We start from the raw sequence: 17,791 nt of genomic DNA, 5'->3' as shown, positions 1-17,791 counted from the left end.
GCGGGCTTGGTGCTGTGACCGCTGCCCTGGGGAGCCTGTCCCAGTACCCAACCCCCCTCTGGGTGCAGAGCCTTTCCCTAACCCCCAGCCTGACCCTCCCCTGTCCCAGCTCCATGCCGTTCCCTCGGGTCCTGTCGCTGTCCCCAGAGAGCAGAGCTCAGCGCCTGCCCCTCCGCTCCCCTCGTGAGGGAGCTGCAGGCCGCCATGAGGCCTCCCCTCAGCCTGCGCTGCTCGGGGCTGAACAAACCAAGGGGCCTCAGCTGCTCCTCATACGTCTTGCTCTCTAGAGCCTTCACCATCTTCATAGCCCTCCTTTGGGCACTCTCTAGTAGTTTTATGCTTTCCTTTTTTTCCTCTGTGCGTCTTTCCAGGACTTGCAGTCGACACAGATGGCCAACAATGTGCTATCAGGTCCATTGAATGTTCTCAAATTAATCAGATACTTCATTGGCTCCCGCGTTGCTGGTGCTGCGGAATGTGCTGTGGTTCATGTGCGTGGTTTTGGAAAATAATGCTCACAATTGCAGGACTGGCGATTGCTGCTTCAGAGCCAGCAAACAGGAGTTCTGGGCTCTTAACCCCTGAGCAGAGCAAGCGGCGTCCTCAGCAGAGCCCTAGCAGCATGCCTAAACAGGCAAAGGAGCAAGGATCCAAAAATATGCTAATTTAAACAAGAAAGTCCAAAACACTAGGACTAACGGCAAAACACAGTGTATTTTTAAGTGTTTTGTTCTTTTCTTCCTCTAATTGTTAGGTGAGATGGTACCTGACTGCTCAATTTGGAGAGCAGTAGATTTCTAACAGGATGCTTACATAAATACATTGTGCATCAGGAATATCTTTCCTTTTGAAGTTATCTAGTAAAAGAATTAGCATTACTGTAGACACATAAAATAAAATAGTCACTATCTATTTCTGCTTCAGTGTAGAGAGGGTTAAAGGGAGCCTGAAATTTCCATAAAATCAGCTTTGTCATCATTTGGGCTTGGACTGTACTCACGATCTATGAGTAACATGGCTGTCTCCCAGCGTAGAAACATTCCCCAAATATATACATGTTTAATAGTCTGCCCAATTCGATCTTCATCTCTAACACAGAACAGCTACTAGGAAGCCAAGATTCGTTTTAATCATGTATCCATAATAACATTTTAAGCAGTTAATATCAATAAATAATACCCGTGTTGTGTTTTTGTTTTTTGTTTGTTTTTTTTTTTAATTGGGAGATTATGAAGGACGGGTAGGGGTGAAGTGTGGAATTGGTTTGCTTTTTCTGATTAACTTTAAAATACCACTGAAAACCTACAAAGTAGATGCTGCTTTTGTACTCCTACTTAACTAAAAATTGAAAAGGGCATTTCAAAAACACTGCTTTTAGTAGCAATCACTGCATGCTACTCTGTGGTCCTCGCTTTCATATTTTTTTTTTCCTTAAAGCTAACTAGTACATGAAAGGTTACAAAGAACAAAAATAAACTCAGAGGTCATGAAGGCTGTACAAATCGTTTTGCTCTTCCTGGTACTGAAAGAAAACATTTTCAAAGTATAATTTTCAACTTTAAATAGACTTTCCTAGAATAATTCCTTTTCTTCTTTTAAGAAGGTAAGCTAAATAAGTTTTAAGTCAACGGAGTGGGACCTGATGTTAAATTATTTTATTGTGAGAATTTCTAGTAATTGATCAGAGGATACAAGATCCCTGTGTATTTTTATTTCCAAAGGAAATAAATAAGTCCCAAAATAAGCCATTTTCCCCTGAATTCCTTTGTTCCCTCTGGTCCACGGACAAGGCTCCTGTTTGCTGAGCGCCCTGCTCTGATCTGTCCTGAGTTCAGCAGACCTCAGGGTGGGCAGGTTGCTTTGTGCTGGCACCTGCTGCAGCTCCAGGCAGAAGCCCTCCCAGCAGCCTGCCCCTCTCCTCGCCCCCCTTTTGCAGCAGGGGGTGCTGCTCCTGCACTGGCAGGGCAGGGCTGTGGGCAGGCAGGGTTTTCTCCTCCTGGCTCCCTGGTCAGTGATGCTCCTTCATCTGGAAGTGACGTGCTGGAGCAGATATTCTGTGGGGTGGGATCAGTAAACCATGGGAGAGGAAGAGAAGGGATGGATGGAGTGTGCCTCTTGCACAGGGTAAGGCCCCAGGGAGAGATCTGGCATCCCGCCATTCATGCGGTGCTTTCCAGCTGTCCTGTTTGAGGGACCCTTGACACTTCCCTGTTCCCATCCCCGTGGGTCCCTCTGTGCTCCTTCTGTTTGTGGTATCAGTACTGTCTCACTGCTCTGGTCATTTGGTAGTTCTTGATAACAACGTGAGACTCGGACATGACCGCTCAGTGCTCCTGTGCACACACAGCGTGTGGTAGGGGGAGGGTAGGAGAAAGGGGAAAGCTGCTGCTGCTTTCTTTGGGCTTCACGTAGTTTGCCATGGAGGTGGCAATTGTGTGCTTTTGGAAGATTTTTGTAACTCTCCTTGCAGTGCTAACAGAAATGGTTTTTGATGCTTTGAAGGCCTGAGAGCCTACCTCTCTCTCACCAGGGAGGGTGGGGATGTGCCTAAATTCTGGGGAGGTGTGCCATGCCCTTACGTAGGCTGGCCAGCAGAGCAGGCTGCTGTCTGCTACACATCTGCATTCTGCTGGAGCCCGCAGTGTGCGTTAACTTGCGGAGATAAAGGAATCTTCTATTTATAAACCGAAGATGTCATAGCCAAATTTGCCATGCAAAGAGTGCTGTCACATACTGACCATTAGAATAAGGCCCTGCCTGATGCACAGAGATCAGAGATATCAGATTCCTTGTGGTCTCCTGCCTGTGTGCAAAATTAATGAGTGAGGGATGTGCGTTTTGAAGCAATGGACTTTAATTGCCGTGGTCCGAGGCTCCATAAATGAGGAGAAAATGTTGTGGCAAGTATTTCTGAAAGAATGTAGCACGATATGCTCTTTGGGTTTTCAAATAGATTAATCCATTGTTACTATGTGATCTCTGTTGTTGACATCTGGTGGCTTGTAGCTTGTGGTCTTCTAATGCAGGGAAAAAAATAATGGGAGCTGATTAGGTCTGGAGGAATTGTTCTTCTGTGAATCATCAGTTACGTGATTTCCATTTCTTTGTTGTACAGTCCATTAGACTCAAATGTTCAGTAGTAACTTCTGGTTTAAACTTTAATCTGGGGTACTGATTAAAAAAATAATAACTTTGAAGAAGTTAACTTAAGGTGTGCATGTGTACAAGCCATCAGGGTGGCCTGAATGTATATTGGGGAGGGGAAGGGGATGAACCTTGCTGGCAGGATTGTCTGAAAGCAGTTGCTGTGGCATGTCACTAACTGCAGGCAGCGCCGAGCCGTTCTACAACTCCCACCTCCTGGTGTACAGCTCTGACAGCGCTTCTGCAATTTCTCTGCAGAGCAGGAGGTCAGTCCCGTGCCTTCTCCCTGTATGCCTGTTTGAACGTGTGTCTTGTTCCCAACAGTAAAACTTGTATAAAGAAGCTTGGTGCCTCTTTTCTTTTCTCCATTGTTCTTAAACCTTCTGATTTTTCACTGTTTTAAAGAACGGTTACAAAGTTTGGTTTTGCTGTTTGTATGGGATGTTTTTGAGCAGTCTCAGTCTTCCTACACACAAGAAGATGTTTTGGTGTAAACTACAGAAGACTTGAATCCTTCCAGGGTTTTACAACTTGCTCTTTGGATTACCTGCTTTGTAGTATGCCTCCTTCTGTGCTGGGGAAACTGGCCTGAGTGCATTTATTGTATTTTGTCATACTGTGTACTGAATTGATGCTGCATGACAAGCATTGACTAGTTAAAGTTTTACTTTGCTTTGTCGCTGTGTCAGGTGTTGTTGACGTGGTGATTTATGAACTTCCTGTTTGTAAATGTTATATACAGGGAGCTCTACCTGGATATGAGGTACTGAGGGGAAGAAGAGCATCACGCCCGGCCGCTCACCTTGCCCATTTGAGTGCACATAATGGAGACCAAGGAAGAGAAGAAGGAACGAAGACAAGGCTATTTCGCTCGGTAAGGTTATGGGTTTTATTTCAGTGCTGATTAAAATATCAAACTCCCCACTCTGTCTTTTTCACAAGGCTTTACAATTTTAAAATCATGCATAAAAATAAACCCCGAGCTGCGTTATGTGTCCAAAGAGTGCTTTCTTGCCCTGTCCCTACTGTTGGAGTGGTGATTTGTTCTCTTTGGGTAGTGAAGACAAACTTGAATTGTAATTGTTATTTATAACAGAAAACTGTCCCTGGGTACTCAGTTGCACAGAGCACAGAAGCTGAGCTTCCAGCATTGCATTCCAGAGAGTGTTTGTAAAAATAAACACATCTAAAACAAAAATGTCTAAACCTAAAGCTTATCTGACTCAAATAAAGCACAGATTAAGTAGTATTATCTTGTAGGTTAAGGTGAGCTAAGAAAAGGTAGTTATATGCTGATGGGTTAAGCTGCCTGGACTTTATCATCTATATGAATACAAGCTACATTTTTTTCAGTCATTCCTTTTTTATCATTTGGAATTGATTGTTAAACAAAGTGACATAGATTTCCTGATAACTTTTATTTGATAATTTAGTATGTCTGTAGTAATCTCTGAGCTCTGATGTAAAAGAAGAACCAAAGCTCATTTACTTTTGTAGGGATAGGAGGAGGGAGAAAACCAGTATAAAAAACATTTTTGATTCTGAGGAACCTCCTGCACCACTGAAATGGAAAAGCCCGTACTCTTTCTACTCTGTGATAAATAACTGTTACTGAAACTGTGCTAAAACACCAGCCTAAGTATGTTACAGACACCTAGAGACATCCCTGTCACACCACCTTGAAGAAGTAGTGTGAAGAAAAGTTGCAGTATTGATTAAATCGTTCTTCGTGTGGCATGTAATGATAACTAAAGACTTGTGAAGGTTTTGTGGTGAAGGATGCCTGTTAAGGTCAGGTAACTTGCTTTTCATTTGGAGAAATGCAATTATGTCGATATTGTCAGAAAGGAATGTTGTGATTTATGATTCTGAGAAGTGGAAATAAACAGTGGCAGCTGTAGGCAGAAGATATATCAAATAGGGGAAAACATATCTGAAGAGATTTCATAAAGGAAAAAGTAACTTGTTAAGGAAGACATGATCTTCAAGAGGTGTCTGAGTAAGGAGCTGTAGCATTGAAGAGAATGTTCTGAGTCCTTTCTGAATGCTGTCTGCTAAACAAATTGCAACTGCCATGAGAAGCTTTCAGCAAAGTCCTCCTTGACATTTTATTTAATTTGTTTTGCAGCTTTTCTATGTCACCTGTGGCTATTCTCTTACAAGTGCTCACGGGGGCAGCGTTTCCTAAATGGGCACAGGACATTAAGTAAGGGTCAAAAAGACCTGAAATCAGTTTGGAGCTGTAGCACTTACCTGCTGTGTAGCACTGGGGAGGTCATCTATCTTTTTCCCTCCTGGATTGCATCCTTTTCCTTTGTGTAGGTCTTAGGCCCTTAAGTGGAAGTTCCACTCCACTCTAAGCAAACCATGTATGGTTTCTACACGAATGCTATCACAGACCCTCGGGTCATGTTTAATAGACACTGACACAGGTCAGAAGGTGTTGTGCCCAGCTCACATTCACATGCATCGTCTGGGTGAGCAGTCAGGGACAGAAGCAGAACAGAATTTACATGCCCACAGTTTTAGTCTGGCGTGCTTCCTCCAGCAAGCAGCTGTCAGAGCATCTCGCAGATAAATGCTTTACACGATGGCCCGTGGAAGCGTCACAGAAGTACCTGAACAGTTAGCTGGTTTGTATTGCCTTTGGTGCAAAGGCAGTCCTGGCAAGGCCAGTAACTGTCTGTTGGTTTGTTTTTGGTTCTGTTTGTTTGATTTTAAAGCGTTAGTTTTAACTTAAGTTGGAAACTTTTGTCTACATTAGGTACCCAGTATTGGCATGCCTAGATAATTTACTCAGGCGTGTACTTTGATGTTGCTCTCAGTTTTGGTTTAGTAGCGTAGACTGCAGACACCTGCTCTGTCCTTGTATTTGAGCACCTAAGCTTAATAGTTTTGGCCCTAGGTTCAGATTGGTTTGTGTTCTACATGAAATATCCTGCTTTTCCTGCTAGCTTGAGCTCATGCTTATTAGGCCAAGAGCAACTTCGGGTGATACCCCAACACATGCATCCCTCTACTAGGGTAATAACAGTATTTGCAAAAAGTAATTATATGTACAGTGGGTATATGTACAGTAAACATTCTTATGGGGCAAGGACTGCCCTCCCCCCATTTACTGTAATCTTGTTATGTCTGCATGAGATCAAATATTCAAGGGAGAGGACTACCACTTGCCAAAGCAGAGAATGGAAAACACATTAGACCCTCTGCCATCGAAAGGAAAAACTGTGCTCCATGTCTGGAGGGTGGGGGAAAGGGCTCTGCTCTACCGTGGGCTGAGGAGAAGGGTTCTGCTTAGAAAGGAAAAAACTTATATATGCGGTGCTGCTGAAATAAACTGTTTCACAGCAGGCTTGTGGGCTATATGCGTGAAAATATATGGATTTAAACAGAAAACTTCCCTTGATAATACAAGGGGAAAGGTTGTTACGGTATTAACAAGGACAAAAGCACTAACTAAAAGGGGAGATGTAAAAGATTGCATCTTAGGGAATTTTACTTTAAACCAGTATCAGTCTTAAATGCTTACTACCTGAAACCTGAGCTCTGTGTTGGCAGCGCGAGGCAGTGTGTGGGCACGAGCAGCAGAGCAAGCACTGGCCTCGCGGCCCTGCCAGCACCCCAAAGGGTCTGACTTCCCACCAGGAGGCAGCTTCTTGTCTACATGCTCGTGTAGTCCTGGCCCTCCTGGAAGTGTGAAAGTTAACAAGAACCAACTGTCTGCATCTCTCTGCCCCAGATCAGTGTTTCAAGTAAGCTGGTTTCAACATAAATCCTATAAAATATGTAAATTTCCTGTACTGAAGAGATGTACTCAGCCATTGCATCTTTGTTCTGCAGGTCTTCATGCTCTTCAGTGCTGCAGTTTTTCCCTGCTGACAAACTGCACTTATAATAGGTTCCTACCCCTTCTCATGGGAAGTGAAGCTAATACAAAGCTCTTCCCATCCATTGCTTCTGCTTACCAAGTGCTCCTTTCACCCAGCATGTGTTGTGGTAAAGGACTTGGTTGTCAAGAGCTGTAACAAGTCACTTTTTCAAGTGAAATAGCAATCGCTAGGAAACTTCTCAAAGATCAATTTAGATTCCTTATGCAGATAAGATGTTACAGCTCGTGGGAGTTTAACAGGCAAGAAGTAGAAGAGTAACATGCATGCATAGATTTCTCTTAAGCAATGGGTCCTTATTTAACACTGCTACTCCTACTTAAAGACTGTCCTGCATAGTTAGGTTTCCTTGCCTTTTTTTTTTTTAACCTCGTTTCCAGGCTTTTCTGTTTACTTCTGTGCCGATAGCTCCCAAATGGACCAATGTCACTCCAGCTCTTGAACAGAGCTCTGTCTCCTCTTGCCCTGAAGGCTCTCCTGGTATCCAGCCAGTCAGAAATAAATGGTACAATGTGATATGGATGAACAATGGTACATCTGTGTGTATTGGGTCTGTGCTCTGCTGTTGCTTGCCTGTGACATTTGGTTCTTTTTACTGTGGTTATGGGCTCTTGAGTCCTGATACAACGTGCAGTTTTCCTCTGTGCTGTGCTTCTCTTGCCTTTCCTCTGCTCTTGCAGAAAGCCTCTCAGTTTTCCTCTGCCTGCTGCATATGATTGAGTTCAGAGTTATTTCACTCACTTATGGTATTTGCATGTGATACAAATGCATAAACTTCAGATAATCCAAATTTTGTTGTGCTGAGGTGCAGTCTGAAAGCAGTAAGTTAACAAAGTAGCTGTTACGGTACCAAGACTATTCTCATGCCCCCAGGAAGGGAATATTTCCATTAGTACAAAGAGCAGATACCCCCGCCCCGGCTAACTTGGTCTCTCTTGGTATATTCATTATCATTGTTGCTTATAGAAACCTCGTTCCATTTCTGTCAGGAATGGTTTTTAAGACAATTAAAAAATGAATAGCTATTATAAATTTCACTAAATTTCACAAAGAAATTATTGAAATGAGTGACATATGTCATGAAAAGAATTGAGTATAAATTGATAATCTGGAAGACTGAACGTGCAGCTCGAAGCTGGAGTTGCTTTGCTTGCAAAGTGCTGTGTTACTGGATATATTTGGACAAGAAGTTCTAGGAGATGGCAGATCACAAGGGAAGAGTTTGAGCAGCTCTCTGAACAAGTGACAGAATAGGCTTTTTTAGTTTTAAATTTTCTGTATTTCTTAGCTCTTGTTGCTGTGAACTAGCATTTTCCATGCCTTACATGATTTGTCATTGCTACGTGAAGAAACTTTCAACTATTTCCTTAGCAGAGAACAACAAATACATCCTTTATTTGGAAAAAAAAAAAAAAAAAAGTTGTTTTTCAACAACTAGAACAAGTTGCTTACGTTAATCTTATTAATAGTTGTCTCTAATCTGTAATGATCTTAATCTGAAGAATGCTTTATAGAGATGTGCCTTAAGACTGATATTTACTTCGAATGATTTTATTTTATTTTTTGTATAGTTTCCAAGGGACCTATGAATTTTATTTCCCAATTTCTTGGTCACTACTGAGAGTTTTCTGAAGTCAAAGATGAAGTACTTCTATTAGGGAAAATGTCCTCATGGGGAATTGGGTGCCTTTGTGTTTGAGTTTACAGTTGTCTTGTTAGCATCATTCTTCTGGAAAAAAAAAAAAAAAAACGATGTAAATGTCTGGGACATGCTCCAAAGCCCATCTGAGTAGGCAGAGGCTCCATTTAGCTCCAGATTGCTAATACGCAGTCAGAGGCTGAAGCCAGTTGTACAGCCTGATACTCACCTCATGTTGCCTTGTGATGTGAATATTTAAGGAAAGTGATGAAATTCACAACTTGTTTTAATTTTGTTTAGATTCTTGGTTTAGATGGCTAAATTTGCATCCATGCAGATTGAGATTTGCACATTCAAACCAAGGCGTACAGAGATTGTGTGTGAGTGTTGAGTACAGTTATCGTTTACTTGTTACTTTGCTCTCATTTGCAGCTCTTCTACTTCTTCTCTACTTCTTTTTAGCTATTAAAAATAATTTAATACAGTAAATCATACACAGCGTTGCAGTAACGTTAGCTGTTTACAACCTAACTTTACCCTAACCTGTAAACACTTGCAGTTGGTTGCAGTAGGAGCCAGCAGTACCTAGCTGAGGAGCTCTCAACAGCTGGAGTCTGAAGAGTGGGCGAAGGAGCCACCCACAGCCATCTCGCTGCTGCGCTCCTTCCCTGCTGCTGGAGGCAGGGGGCTGGCTCACGCAGACCCTTGCTCTGGGGCAGCACCGTCACTCCTTGGGTCAGTTTGCTGCATGTTACAAACCAGCAAGGCTGTAAGCGGACCCATCTGGAATCTTTCTGGGTTTATTCTCTCTTATTGCCTCGTTCAGTACTTGTATGCTTCATATTTTTCATTCCTGTAGCTATTAAGACATAGGAGAATGGTGAAATGAGAAAAATATGATGAGCACAGAGGGAATGTGTGGAATGAGAGGGTAGCAGTGGTGGCTAGGAAAGAGGGAATCACAGACAAGTAATAAACACACCAACGTACTTCCCTGAAAGCATTTTCTATACGTGAGACTTGATCATAAATCTTTATTTCAGGTGCTTTTCTTGTCGACCAGGCTCATTACATCCATACAGCATCTTCAGACATTGAGTGCTCCTTGGATTACAGTTTTGCCAGCAGTTGTCTCCTCGCAATTGTTCTTGCTCTGCTGAGCCAAAGTGCTGATCTTTATGCAGGTTTCCTGTAGCACCCATGGTTTATTTTTTGCTTTCAGAAGGAAAAGTTTCCACACATTGTTTTTAAAACAAACCGTCGTGGAGGTTTATCTTGGGTGTGAAGAATATTCAAGCCAAGATCCTGGAGATGCATAATTTTTTTTTAAATGACTTGAGGAAATAATACTTCATTTCAGCTCATCTGTATAATGGAAGTTCCCGAGCTCTGCTTCCAGACGCATAAACATTACCTCATAGTGCTGTTATTGGAACTAAAAATGGTTTTGCAGTTTATTCCCATTGTTTTGACCAATAATGCGTATGCCTGAGGCGTTCTATTTTCTAAGAAAAGGCTGCAGATATCAGTCTGTCAGATTTATAGGTGCAAGCATATTATTTGCTCTGTTATTTAGGTGTGTATGCGCGGGATCGATTTGATACGTTGGCTGCTGAGAGAAGCCATAAAAATGACTTTCTGAAGCATGCAGCATTGCTATTTGGCTTCCACTTACTTAAAATGGAAGGGTTTCAATGTTTTTAGCAGACTTTCTGCCTGCTGATGTGCAGGTTAGTACTACAGCTGTCTTCTGCAGCTGCTCTAGTTTTCAGGCATTAAAGACTATCTAGAATTTCACAGCAGCATGGGAAGATTTTGAATGAGCTTTTTTGGGAGGGTGGTGAGATCCCCTCGATAATTGAGAGACATTTGCTGTACGTTGCTCATATACTTACTGTTGTGTATGTATATAAAAAATGAAAGCTTTCTTTTTATGATAGATGTAAAACCTGAAAAGGGAGGGTTGGGGGAAAATTGCACCTGCTGTTTCTGAAGCGTGCTGTAGATGTGATGTTTTGCAGCAGAATGTCAGATTGCTGCTTAGGAACTGTTCCCTCATCTCACACTGCTGTTGTTTTGTATTAGCAGTCTTGAAATCCTCTGATGCAAGGTGAGAGCAGAAGAGCAGCCTGAATTATCACCCTCTACTTAGCCCGTGAATTATTCTCAATTTCAGTGCTTCCTCTGGGAAATACAAACAAGACAGTGGCTTGTGCAGTGCCGGTCCTGGGCAGTGCTTTGTCCTCAAGAGTAGTGGAGTCACCTATGGTCGAAGGAGAATGCTGCTACTGGGTAACAGAGTTCAGTGGAAGGATGGAATAGGGCCCTGAGATGGGGTTTTCTGAAATTTCCTAATACCAGAAATGCTATTTATGGAGATTCAGAGCTTGCGTAAGGCAATACATGGTTAATCTCCTCACCCGTTCTTTTCTTCCTCTCTGCATGTGATGGGACTTGGTAACAGTGTGGGTTCTGTATAAAGGGGTGTGGTAGTGTGTAGGTTTTTTTTGTTTCCTTTTTTAGGGAAGAGAAGAAAGGGAAAGTTCCATTATGCTCCTGATTTCCTTGAGGGCCATATCACAGAACATGCAGAGAAAAGAGATCCAGTTTTTTCAGTCTTAAAGCGTGCTGTCTTATAGCAGCAATTTCAGAATCTTCACTGGTTAACTTGCAAGATCGGTGCCCAGCTGGTTTGTTAGGCAGCAAGTGTACGGTGACCTTATATCTGCTTTTCCCAGAGGGACCTTCGGGTGTCTCTTATCAGCTTTTATAAAGAAACTGTAAGAAAAGAAACCGATTTAGCCTCCTCTTTTCTCGAACATAAATAGTTACACGATAGGCCTTTTGATGTAGGAGTCTGTGCGGTGTCGATAAGACTTGCTGCTCACGTAGCCAAATGTATTTTGTCTTCCTCTCCTCCTCTCCCCACACTGCCTGCAGCCAGGTCTGCTTCAGGCACAGCCTGCAACTTCTCTCTGTGCTCTCAGAGAGATTTAAAGACATTGCATCTCAAAGGCTGTAAAAACGTGGGAGCTTCAAAGGATGGCCTTCTGCATAGGTGAGACTTACAGTTACCTTTATGGATGGCGCTGCGTTGCTGTAGTGCCCACGGGTCAGCCTCGCAGCAGTGTTTTCTCTTCTGCTCTTAGGACTACAGACAGTTCTCCCTGTTCCCAGCAACTAAGCCTGCTTAAAGCTGGTGGAGATCTAGCACTAATGCCTGGCAGATCCGTGCCTTACGCTGATGCTGAGAGCATGCAGCTTACACAAGAGGTGGTCCCACACAGACTTATTTTTGCCAGGTCTCCTGTGGGCAGCAGTGCTGCTGGCTGGGAGCTGCTGGGAGTGGGGGCCCCATTCAGGAGCAGCCATACTGATGCTCGCACCTAAGGAGATGCCTGGCAGGGCTGATTTCTGCCATGGTGCTGTTGATCATCCCTTGCTTGTGCTCCAGGAAATCCTGGCTGTCCCACCACCTTGTGACAGCAGCCCCGCTGAGCTCTCACGTGCCTTGTGCCTCGTGGTTGGTGGGGCACAGAGTATTTTGAGAAGGAGCAGAGTCAGCGTCTGGAGGTCTGTCACAATTTGCTTAGGAGAATCCCTGGTTCGATATGGTGCTAAGCATCCACCTTCAGGAAAAGTTGCTGGCATTTTTAACCCACAGGTGAAGTCTGCTCCTGTGACTGAGGGCTCCTGCCCTTTTGTTTGTGCTGTGTGCCATGTTATCTGTGCTGGCTTGGCTGGTGAGAGGGTCCGCTTCTGATAATGGTGCTGCACATCTGGAGTGGAAGGTGGTGTACCCAGTGAATGATGCCTGCAGGAGTGTGCTTTTGGAGAGAGGCAGGCTCTTTATTTTTCCTCTTCTATGGGGCTTTGGAGGAATTGGAGCAGCGTAGGAGCCTGTGCTGCAATTCTTCATGGCATTAGGCTCTCTGTGGTGCCAGGCTGGTGTGTTCCCATGCCCTCAGCATTAACCCAGCCTCCAGATTGGATTTGGGAGCAATTCCTCCAAGCCCTGTCTTGCTCCTGCCAATCCGGTTACAAGGAGTGGGTTCTAAGTGTAGGTTTGTGGTTTTTTTTCTGTCTTACTCTGTAGTTTGGGCAGGGCCTGTTGCCTAGGATCAGCTGAAATTTGAAAACGTATGTTAACTGTGCTCTGAGTCTGTGATGCTCCACCACTGAGGTCTGTGGGATTTTTCTTGTTGATTTGTGTGGGAGGAAATCCCAGGGAGAGCAGCAAAATTGGTTAGGAATTCAGGGGGTAGGAAGAGAATTGCCCTTTGTAATGCAAATGAGCCATAAATCAGGCAGCTGGCTCTGAGTGTCTTAATGCACTGAGCACTTTCCTGTCGGGCAGCAGTCTCTTTGGCATGGAGAATGTGACTTGTGTAGCACTTCATCTACTGGTAATAAATTCAGGCTTTTACCTCTTTTTTTTCTGGAGTGCCTGTATTTAATTCAGCAGGCTTAGACTTAGCATCTAGCCAATCGCATAGACACCGAACTTAGCTTGTATTTGATGGTTTTGATTTAACATCACGTTTCTGTGTTGTCAGCTGCTGGATTTTTGCTTTTGGTAATGCTTCTATAAATACATGGCTTCAAGGTGTCCGTCGCATGTTTGAATCAGATGATCTCTCACAATCAAATCTTCTGAAGCCGAGGTTGGTGGGAGCCATGTGCAGGAACAGAGCTGTGACCAGGGTGGTGGATCATGTCCTGGCTGAGGCGCATGTCCATGCAGAGGAGCAGTTAAATTCAGGATCACTTTAACCTTCTCTTTTTCCCAAGCTGTTACTCTGGCCCTCTAGGCTCCTGGAGTCCGGAGAACATGGAGGTGGAGCAGAGCCACTCGTGTCCCCTTTTCCTTCGTGCTGCCAGTGGTCAGGATCTGCTTTCTGCTGTTGCTTTCCCCCTGTGGTAAATCCCAACCCTTTTTCATTTAAAAGTGAAAGCACAGTAATTTATTATTGTGATAGAAGAACCACAGAGAAATTGTAAACGTAACGGAGCAGCTGCCCCACTAGCATAGTGGTGTGGCTACTGAGCAGTGTCAGGCCATGCCACATCCCGTCACAATAAGGCATGTCCATACAACAAGCTGCACTGACACACGCGTGCTGTGTACATGTAACTGCCCTGTGTAGGCAAGCCCTGCCCTGTCCTCTCAACTTCATACTTATGATCCGTGACCTTTTGATCCAGGTGGTGCCTTGCTATTTGGTATAGAAGCATGGATACAAATGCTTCCTGAGGAGGATTATTGTTCTCAGGTATGAAATATGCATTGTATGAAACAACATCATTATCCAAACACAAAAGCTGCAGCTTCTTCTTTTCCCGCAGCCATTATCAGCATTGCTGGGTGTTTCTCTGAACTTTAAGCCAAATCACAGGATCTTCCACATACATGCGTGTTTCTTCTCCTGTGCTGAGTGTCACTTAATTGGAGCTCTTTTCAGAAGCCAATTAAACTGCTCAGCCTGCTAAATAGCCTGTAGGTTGTTTGGGAGCAATGAATGCAAACGTAGAACTGAGACACACAGTGAGCTGGAGAGCCGAGACACGTAGTGAGACGTGTTTTTAATAACTCCTCTGAAATGCTTTAAATAGAAGCTTTTTCCGCTTGTGTCACAGTGCTTCGTGCTGTAAATTTGTTCCTGAACAGATGAGTTTGCAACCAGCTTGTGGGCGTGTGCACCGTATCCCGTATGAGCCCCAGATGTGATCAGCAGAACCCCAGGGAAATGCTGGTGGCAGCTGGATAGCTCCAGTGCCGCCTGGCGTCCTGGCATTGCGCTGCCTTGGCGGGCGTGCCGTGCAGAATAGTGCAATAGTGCAGGTAGCCCTGACATTTGAATGGTGATTTTCAAAGTAACTTTTTAAATAAAAGCAAAAGCTAACGCACAGATAAGTGATTTCAGTCTCAGTCCCCTCCCTTCCTTACGACATCCCTTTTAAGGGTCATTTAAATAAAGAAATAATGAAAACTTTTGACTGTACTATGGTTTCTGACTTAGCCATGGTTACTTTCTAATTCCCCTTACCTTGGTGGCAAAGTCAGCCAAATGACTTCATTTATCAAGTTAAGGATCTACTTTAAGAAGAAAAATGTGTTTTCTTCTCTTCCCTACCGCTGCTGGGGAAGCAGTGCCACTGTTTCCCTCCTTTCTGCAGTAGGGACAGCTACACTCCTCCCAGCTCTCACAACTCAAACCCTACTGAAACATTTCCATCGTCAAAGTGCCTTTTCTGGACAAGTGGGAAGAAGATCCCACAATTACTTCAGTGCTCTTGTCCAAGGGTTGGGTGGACATCGTGTAGCCCGTGTCTGGTTTGGCTTTCTGGCTTCCTCTGTTTGAGGATCTCAGCCTGATAGTGCAAGGAAGGCTGTAGTTTGACCAGCCCTGCAGTCTCAGCAAAGTGCCTTTGAACTGGCACTGCTGCGTGAAGGAGCAGTCACAATGAATGTTCACGGCTGCTTTTTGTATCTGTTTATGTCTTTAGCAAACACAGCATGCCTAAGCTATTTATTTTTAGCTGCTTATCACTTTGTCTGGCAGTATTACATGAAACAATTTATCGTTATGACCCCAATACATATTGTAGGTACAATACTGAAATACCATTCCCTAGGTTTTTCTTTTGGAGGTGGGTCCCAGCTACGTTATTGCTGCACGATGCGTGTTGCGTTAGGATTCTCTTTCCCCTGGATTTTGCTTTGACCATTGAATTTCATTTGCTAGTTTATTGCTTCACTGTAAATGTTTATTGCTATTTTAGTCACTGAGCATTAAACTTCCTTCTGACTTTTTGGTTTAATCAAAACTAAAACTGAGTATATTTGCAAGAAAATATGGCACTTATCTAAGAAAGTGGGTGAGTAGTGCTGACTGCATTGAGCAATACACATTCCTGTAGGTCTACTAATATCCTGTAGGCTTCTCTCTTTTTTTTTTTTTTTTTCTGAAGTTCTCAATTCTTGCATTTATTTCCCTATTTAATCAATTAGTAATCTAAAAGATCCTTCCTTTTGGTCTCATGGAAGTTGGGTTTATTGAAGAACCCGTAACTGAAGCAAAGAAGGAGGAATTGATGAAACTTCTGGGGATCAAACATACTTCAGCAAGCCTGATGACCACGTGCTTGTTGCCTTCATCAAATAATCTTCGCAGTTCAGTACAGCGTGACTGTCCTGTGCAGAAGCCGTGCAGCCTCCCTGTACTGTCCAGCTCAGCCGTGTCAGCACAGCTGTGGTTTCTGTGGTTTCTGTGGCTCCAACACGTGGCTGTCAGCGGGAGCAGAGCTTCAGCAAGCGGGGAGCGGATGGAGCAGCGTGCACCAGCCGGAGGGGACCAGTCAAGGCCGTTCCTCCCCAGCAAGAGGCTCCAATGGAGCAAAAGTGTCTCACTGAGCCAGCCTGGGAGGAATTCACTGCATGTGTAGGAGAGGGTTTGGGATGATTCATGAGCACTGTGGTATGAGAAGTGTCTGGCGTTGTTAGCAAAGGAGAAGAGGGGGAGCAGGATGGGATTATGATAAAAGTCAGGTTGGTATTTGCGGCGAGATAGATTTGTGGTGTGGATTTAATCGAACAATGCTGTTCAATGAATTTAAGGCAAAGTTAAAGGAGTAACTCTTAAGGGAGAGATCTCTTCATTTTACATTCTGTCTAAAGCTCCTCTTCAAGAGCATGCAGTAACTGAGGCTATAACAGACGGAATTAAATAGATGTCTAAATCAGACTAAAACAGCTTTCCAAAATCCTGTCCCTATGGAAAGGTTTTCATTAAGTTGTTGTCATGGCAATGGAGTGCTGAATGCTTCATAACCTCTTTTGCTAAGTAAACAGAAAAGATGGGGATACTTCATGCCTTGGAAAACAGAGTTTATTTGCGGGAGCACTGTATTCCTAAATTTAAGAAAATTAAACCTTTCGGAGAGCTCAAAACTCCCTTGAGTTTTACCCTGGGAAACTGTGAACACCCTCCCCCCCCCCCCCCCCCCCATCTAAAATTAACATAAGAGAGAGCTTAAGTAGATTATTTAAGATTCAGCAGAAGACTCGGGGAAAAAATAACATTTTCTCATTTAATCTCAGAACAGTTTTCTATCCGAAGGTACAGCCTTTCTTGGATTCCGGAATAGCATGGCTACAAATCATTTCCTCCATGTTACAGATGATGAAACAAAGGTAAAGGGAAAGGTAAAGGGATGTGTGAATGTAAGCTACTGGCAATATCAGGAAGAAATGGACATACCTGAACTGTCAGTACAGCACTTTACTCCTTGAAGCATGGTTCCTTCCTTGAGCATTGCTGATGGCTGACCATGTGTAAAACCCAGAGCTGGTATTTGTTGTCAATTAGTAACAGGAGTTCCAATAAAGGTAGAATTTTCCAGCTTTGACCTGTGGTACCAATACCAGAGGTTTCTGTGGCTGCTGTGTGCGTTGTCATTGGGAAGACCTGGCAGAGTATGGCCAGAGCATGGGCACTTCTCAGTTCATTGCAGCTGTGTGTGATGTCCTTGATAGCTTATTCAGAGCTACTTCTATCATAGGTTTTTCCCCCCTACAGTTAATTACTGAAATTAACAAAAATGCGTGCCTTCCCTTATTTTTCCTCTACCAGTCTGTTTCAGTTGTAAACATACAGCCTTGTGGCTTACTCATTTCCAGAACAGGATGCACACCAGCCTGAGGCGGCGGCTGTTTGCTGGAGCGTGCTTTCTTGCAGGGTGGCCACTATTTACCAAGATCTCTCACTGGGGATGAACACTTCTCCGTGCTGTTGTGAAGTGAAAGTAGCTGCACTGAGGAAGTCGGGAGAAAGCGTTACAGTCTGGCAAGCAGGCTGACTTCCTTTGGCTCTGCAAGCAGTAATGGTTTGCTTTGCCTGAGATCACTTATTCATCAGGCTACATCAGATCAGATCAGATCACAGTCATGCTGCAAGGTTTCTGTACGTAATTGTTGAACACAATGAATTTGATTTATTCAGCTGTTCTGGATGGGTGGAGAAAGGCATGTAGCATACAAAGAAATTAGTACAGCTATTGAGTGAAGAGTTGTAAAATGTAGATGAAAATGATTAATTCTGAAGGAAAAAAATGTGTA

The 17,791-nt window shown here is 43.7% G+C and overlaps 1 protein-coding gene and 1 long non-coding RNA gene across 9 annotated transcripts in view; one reads left to right on the top strand and one right to left on the bottom strand.

Moving 5' to 3' along the window:
* Nucleotides 1-17,791, top strand: part of NCOA7 (nuclear receptor coactivator 7) — an 88,764-nt gene that overhangs the window by 17,164 nt on the left and 53,809 nt on the right. For all 8 annotated transcript variants that reach the window (XM_068677517.1, XM_068677518.1, XM_068677522.1 and 5 more), the window contains exon 2: nucleotides 3,887-4,018. In XM_068677517.1, coding sequence (XP_068533618.1) covers nucleotides 3,969-4,018 — 50 coding nt within the window. In that variant the 5' untranslated portion in view covers nucleotides 3,887-3,968. The remainder of the gene's footprint in view (nucleotides 1-3,886; nucleotides 4,019-17,791) is intronic.
* On the bottom strand, nucleotides 11,697-17,454 carry LOC137854284 (uncharacterized). Its single transcript, XR_011095065.1, has 2 exons — nucleotides 16,935-17,454; nucleotides 11,697-13,588 (listed from the first exon to the last, which is right to left on the bottom strand). It is a non-coding gene; the product is annotated as an uncharacterized lncRNA (long non-coding RNA).

This window comes from Anas acuta, chromosome 3 (genome assembly GCF_963932015.1).
Source record: "Anas acuta chromosome 3, bAnaAcu1.1, whole genome shotgun sequence".
Classification (NCBI taxonomy): domain Eukaryota; kingdom Metazoa; phylum Chordata; class Aves; order Anseriformes; family Anatidae; genus Anas; species Anas acuta.
The sequence above is the reverse complement of the archived record's forward strand: the minus strand, read 5'-3'. Positions and strand labels throughout refer to the sequence as shown.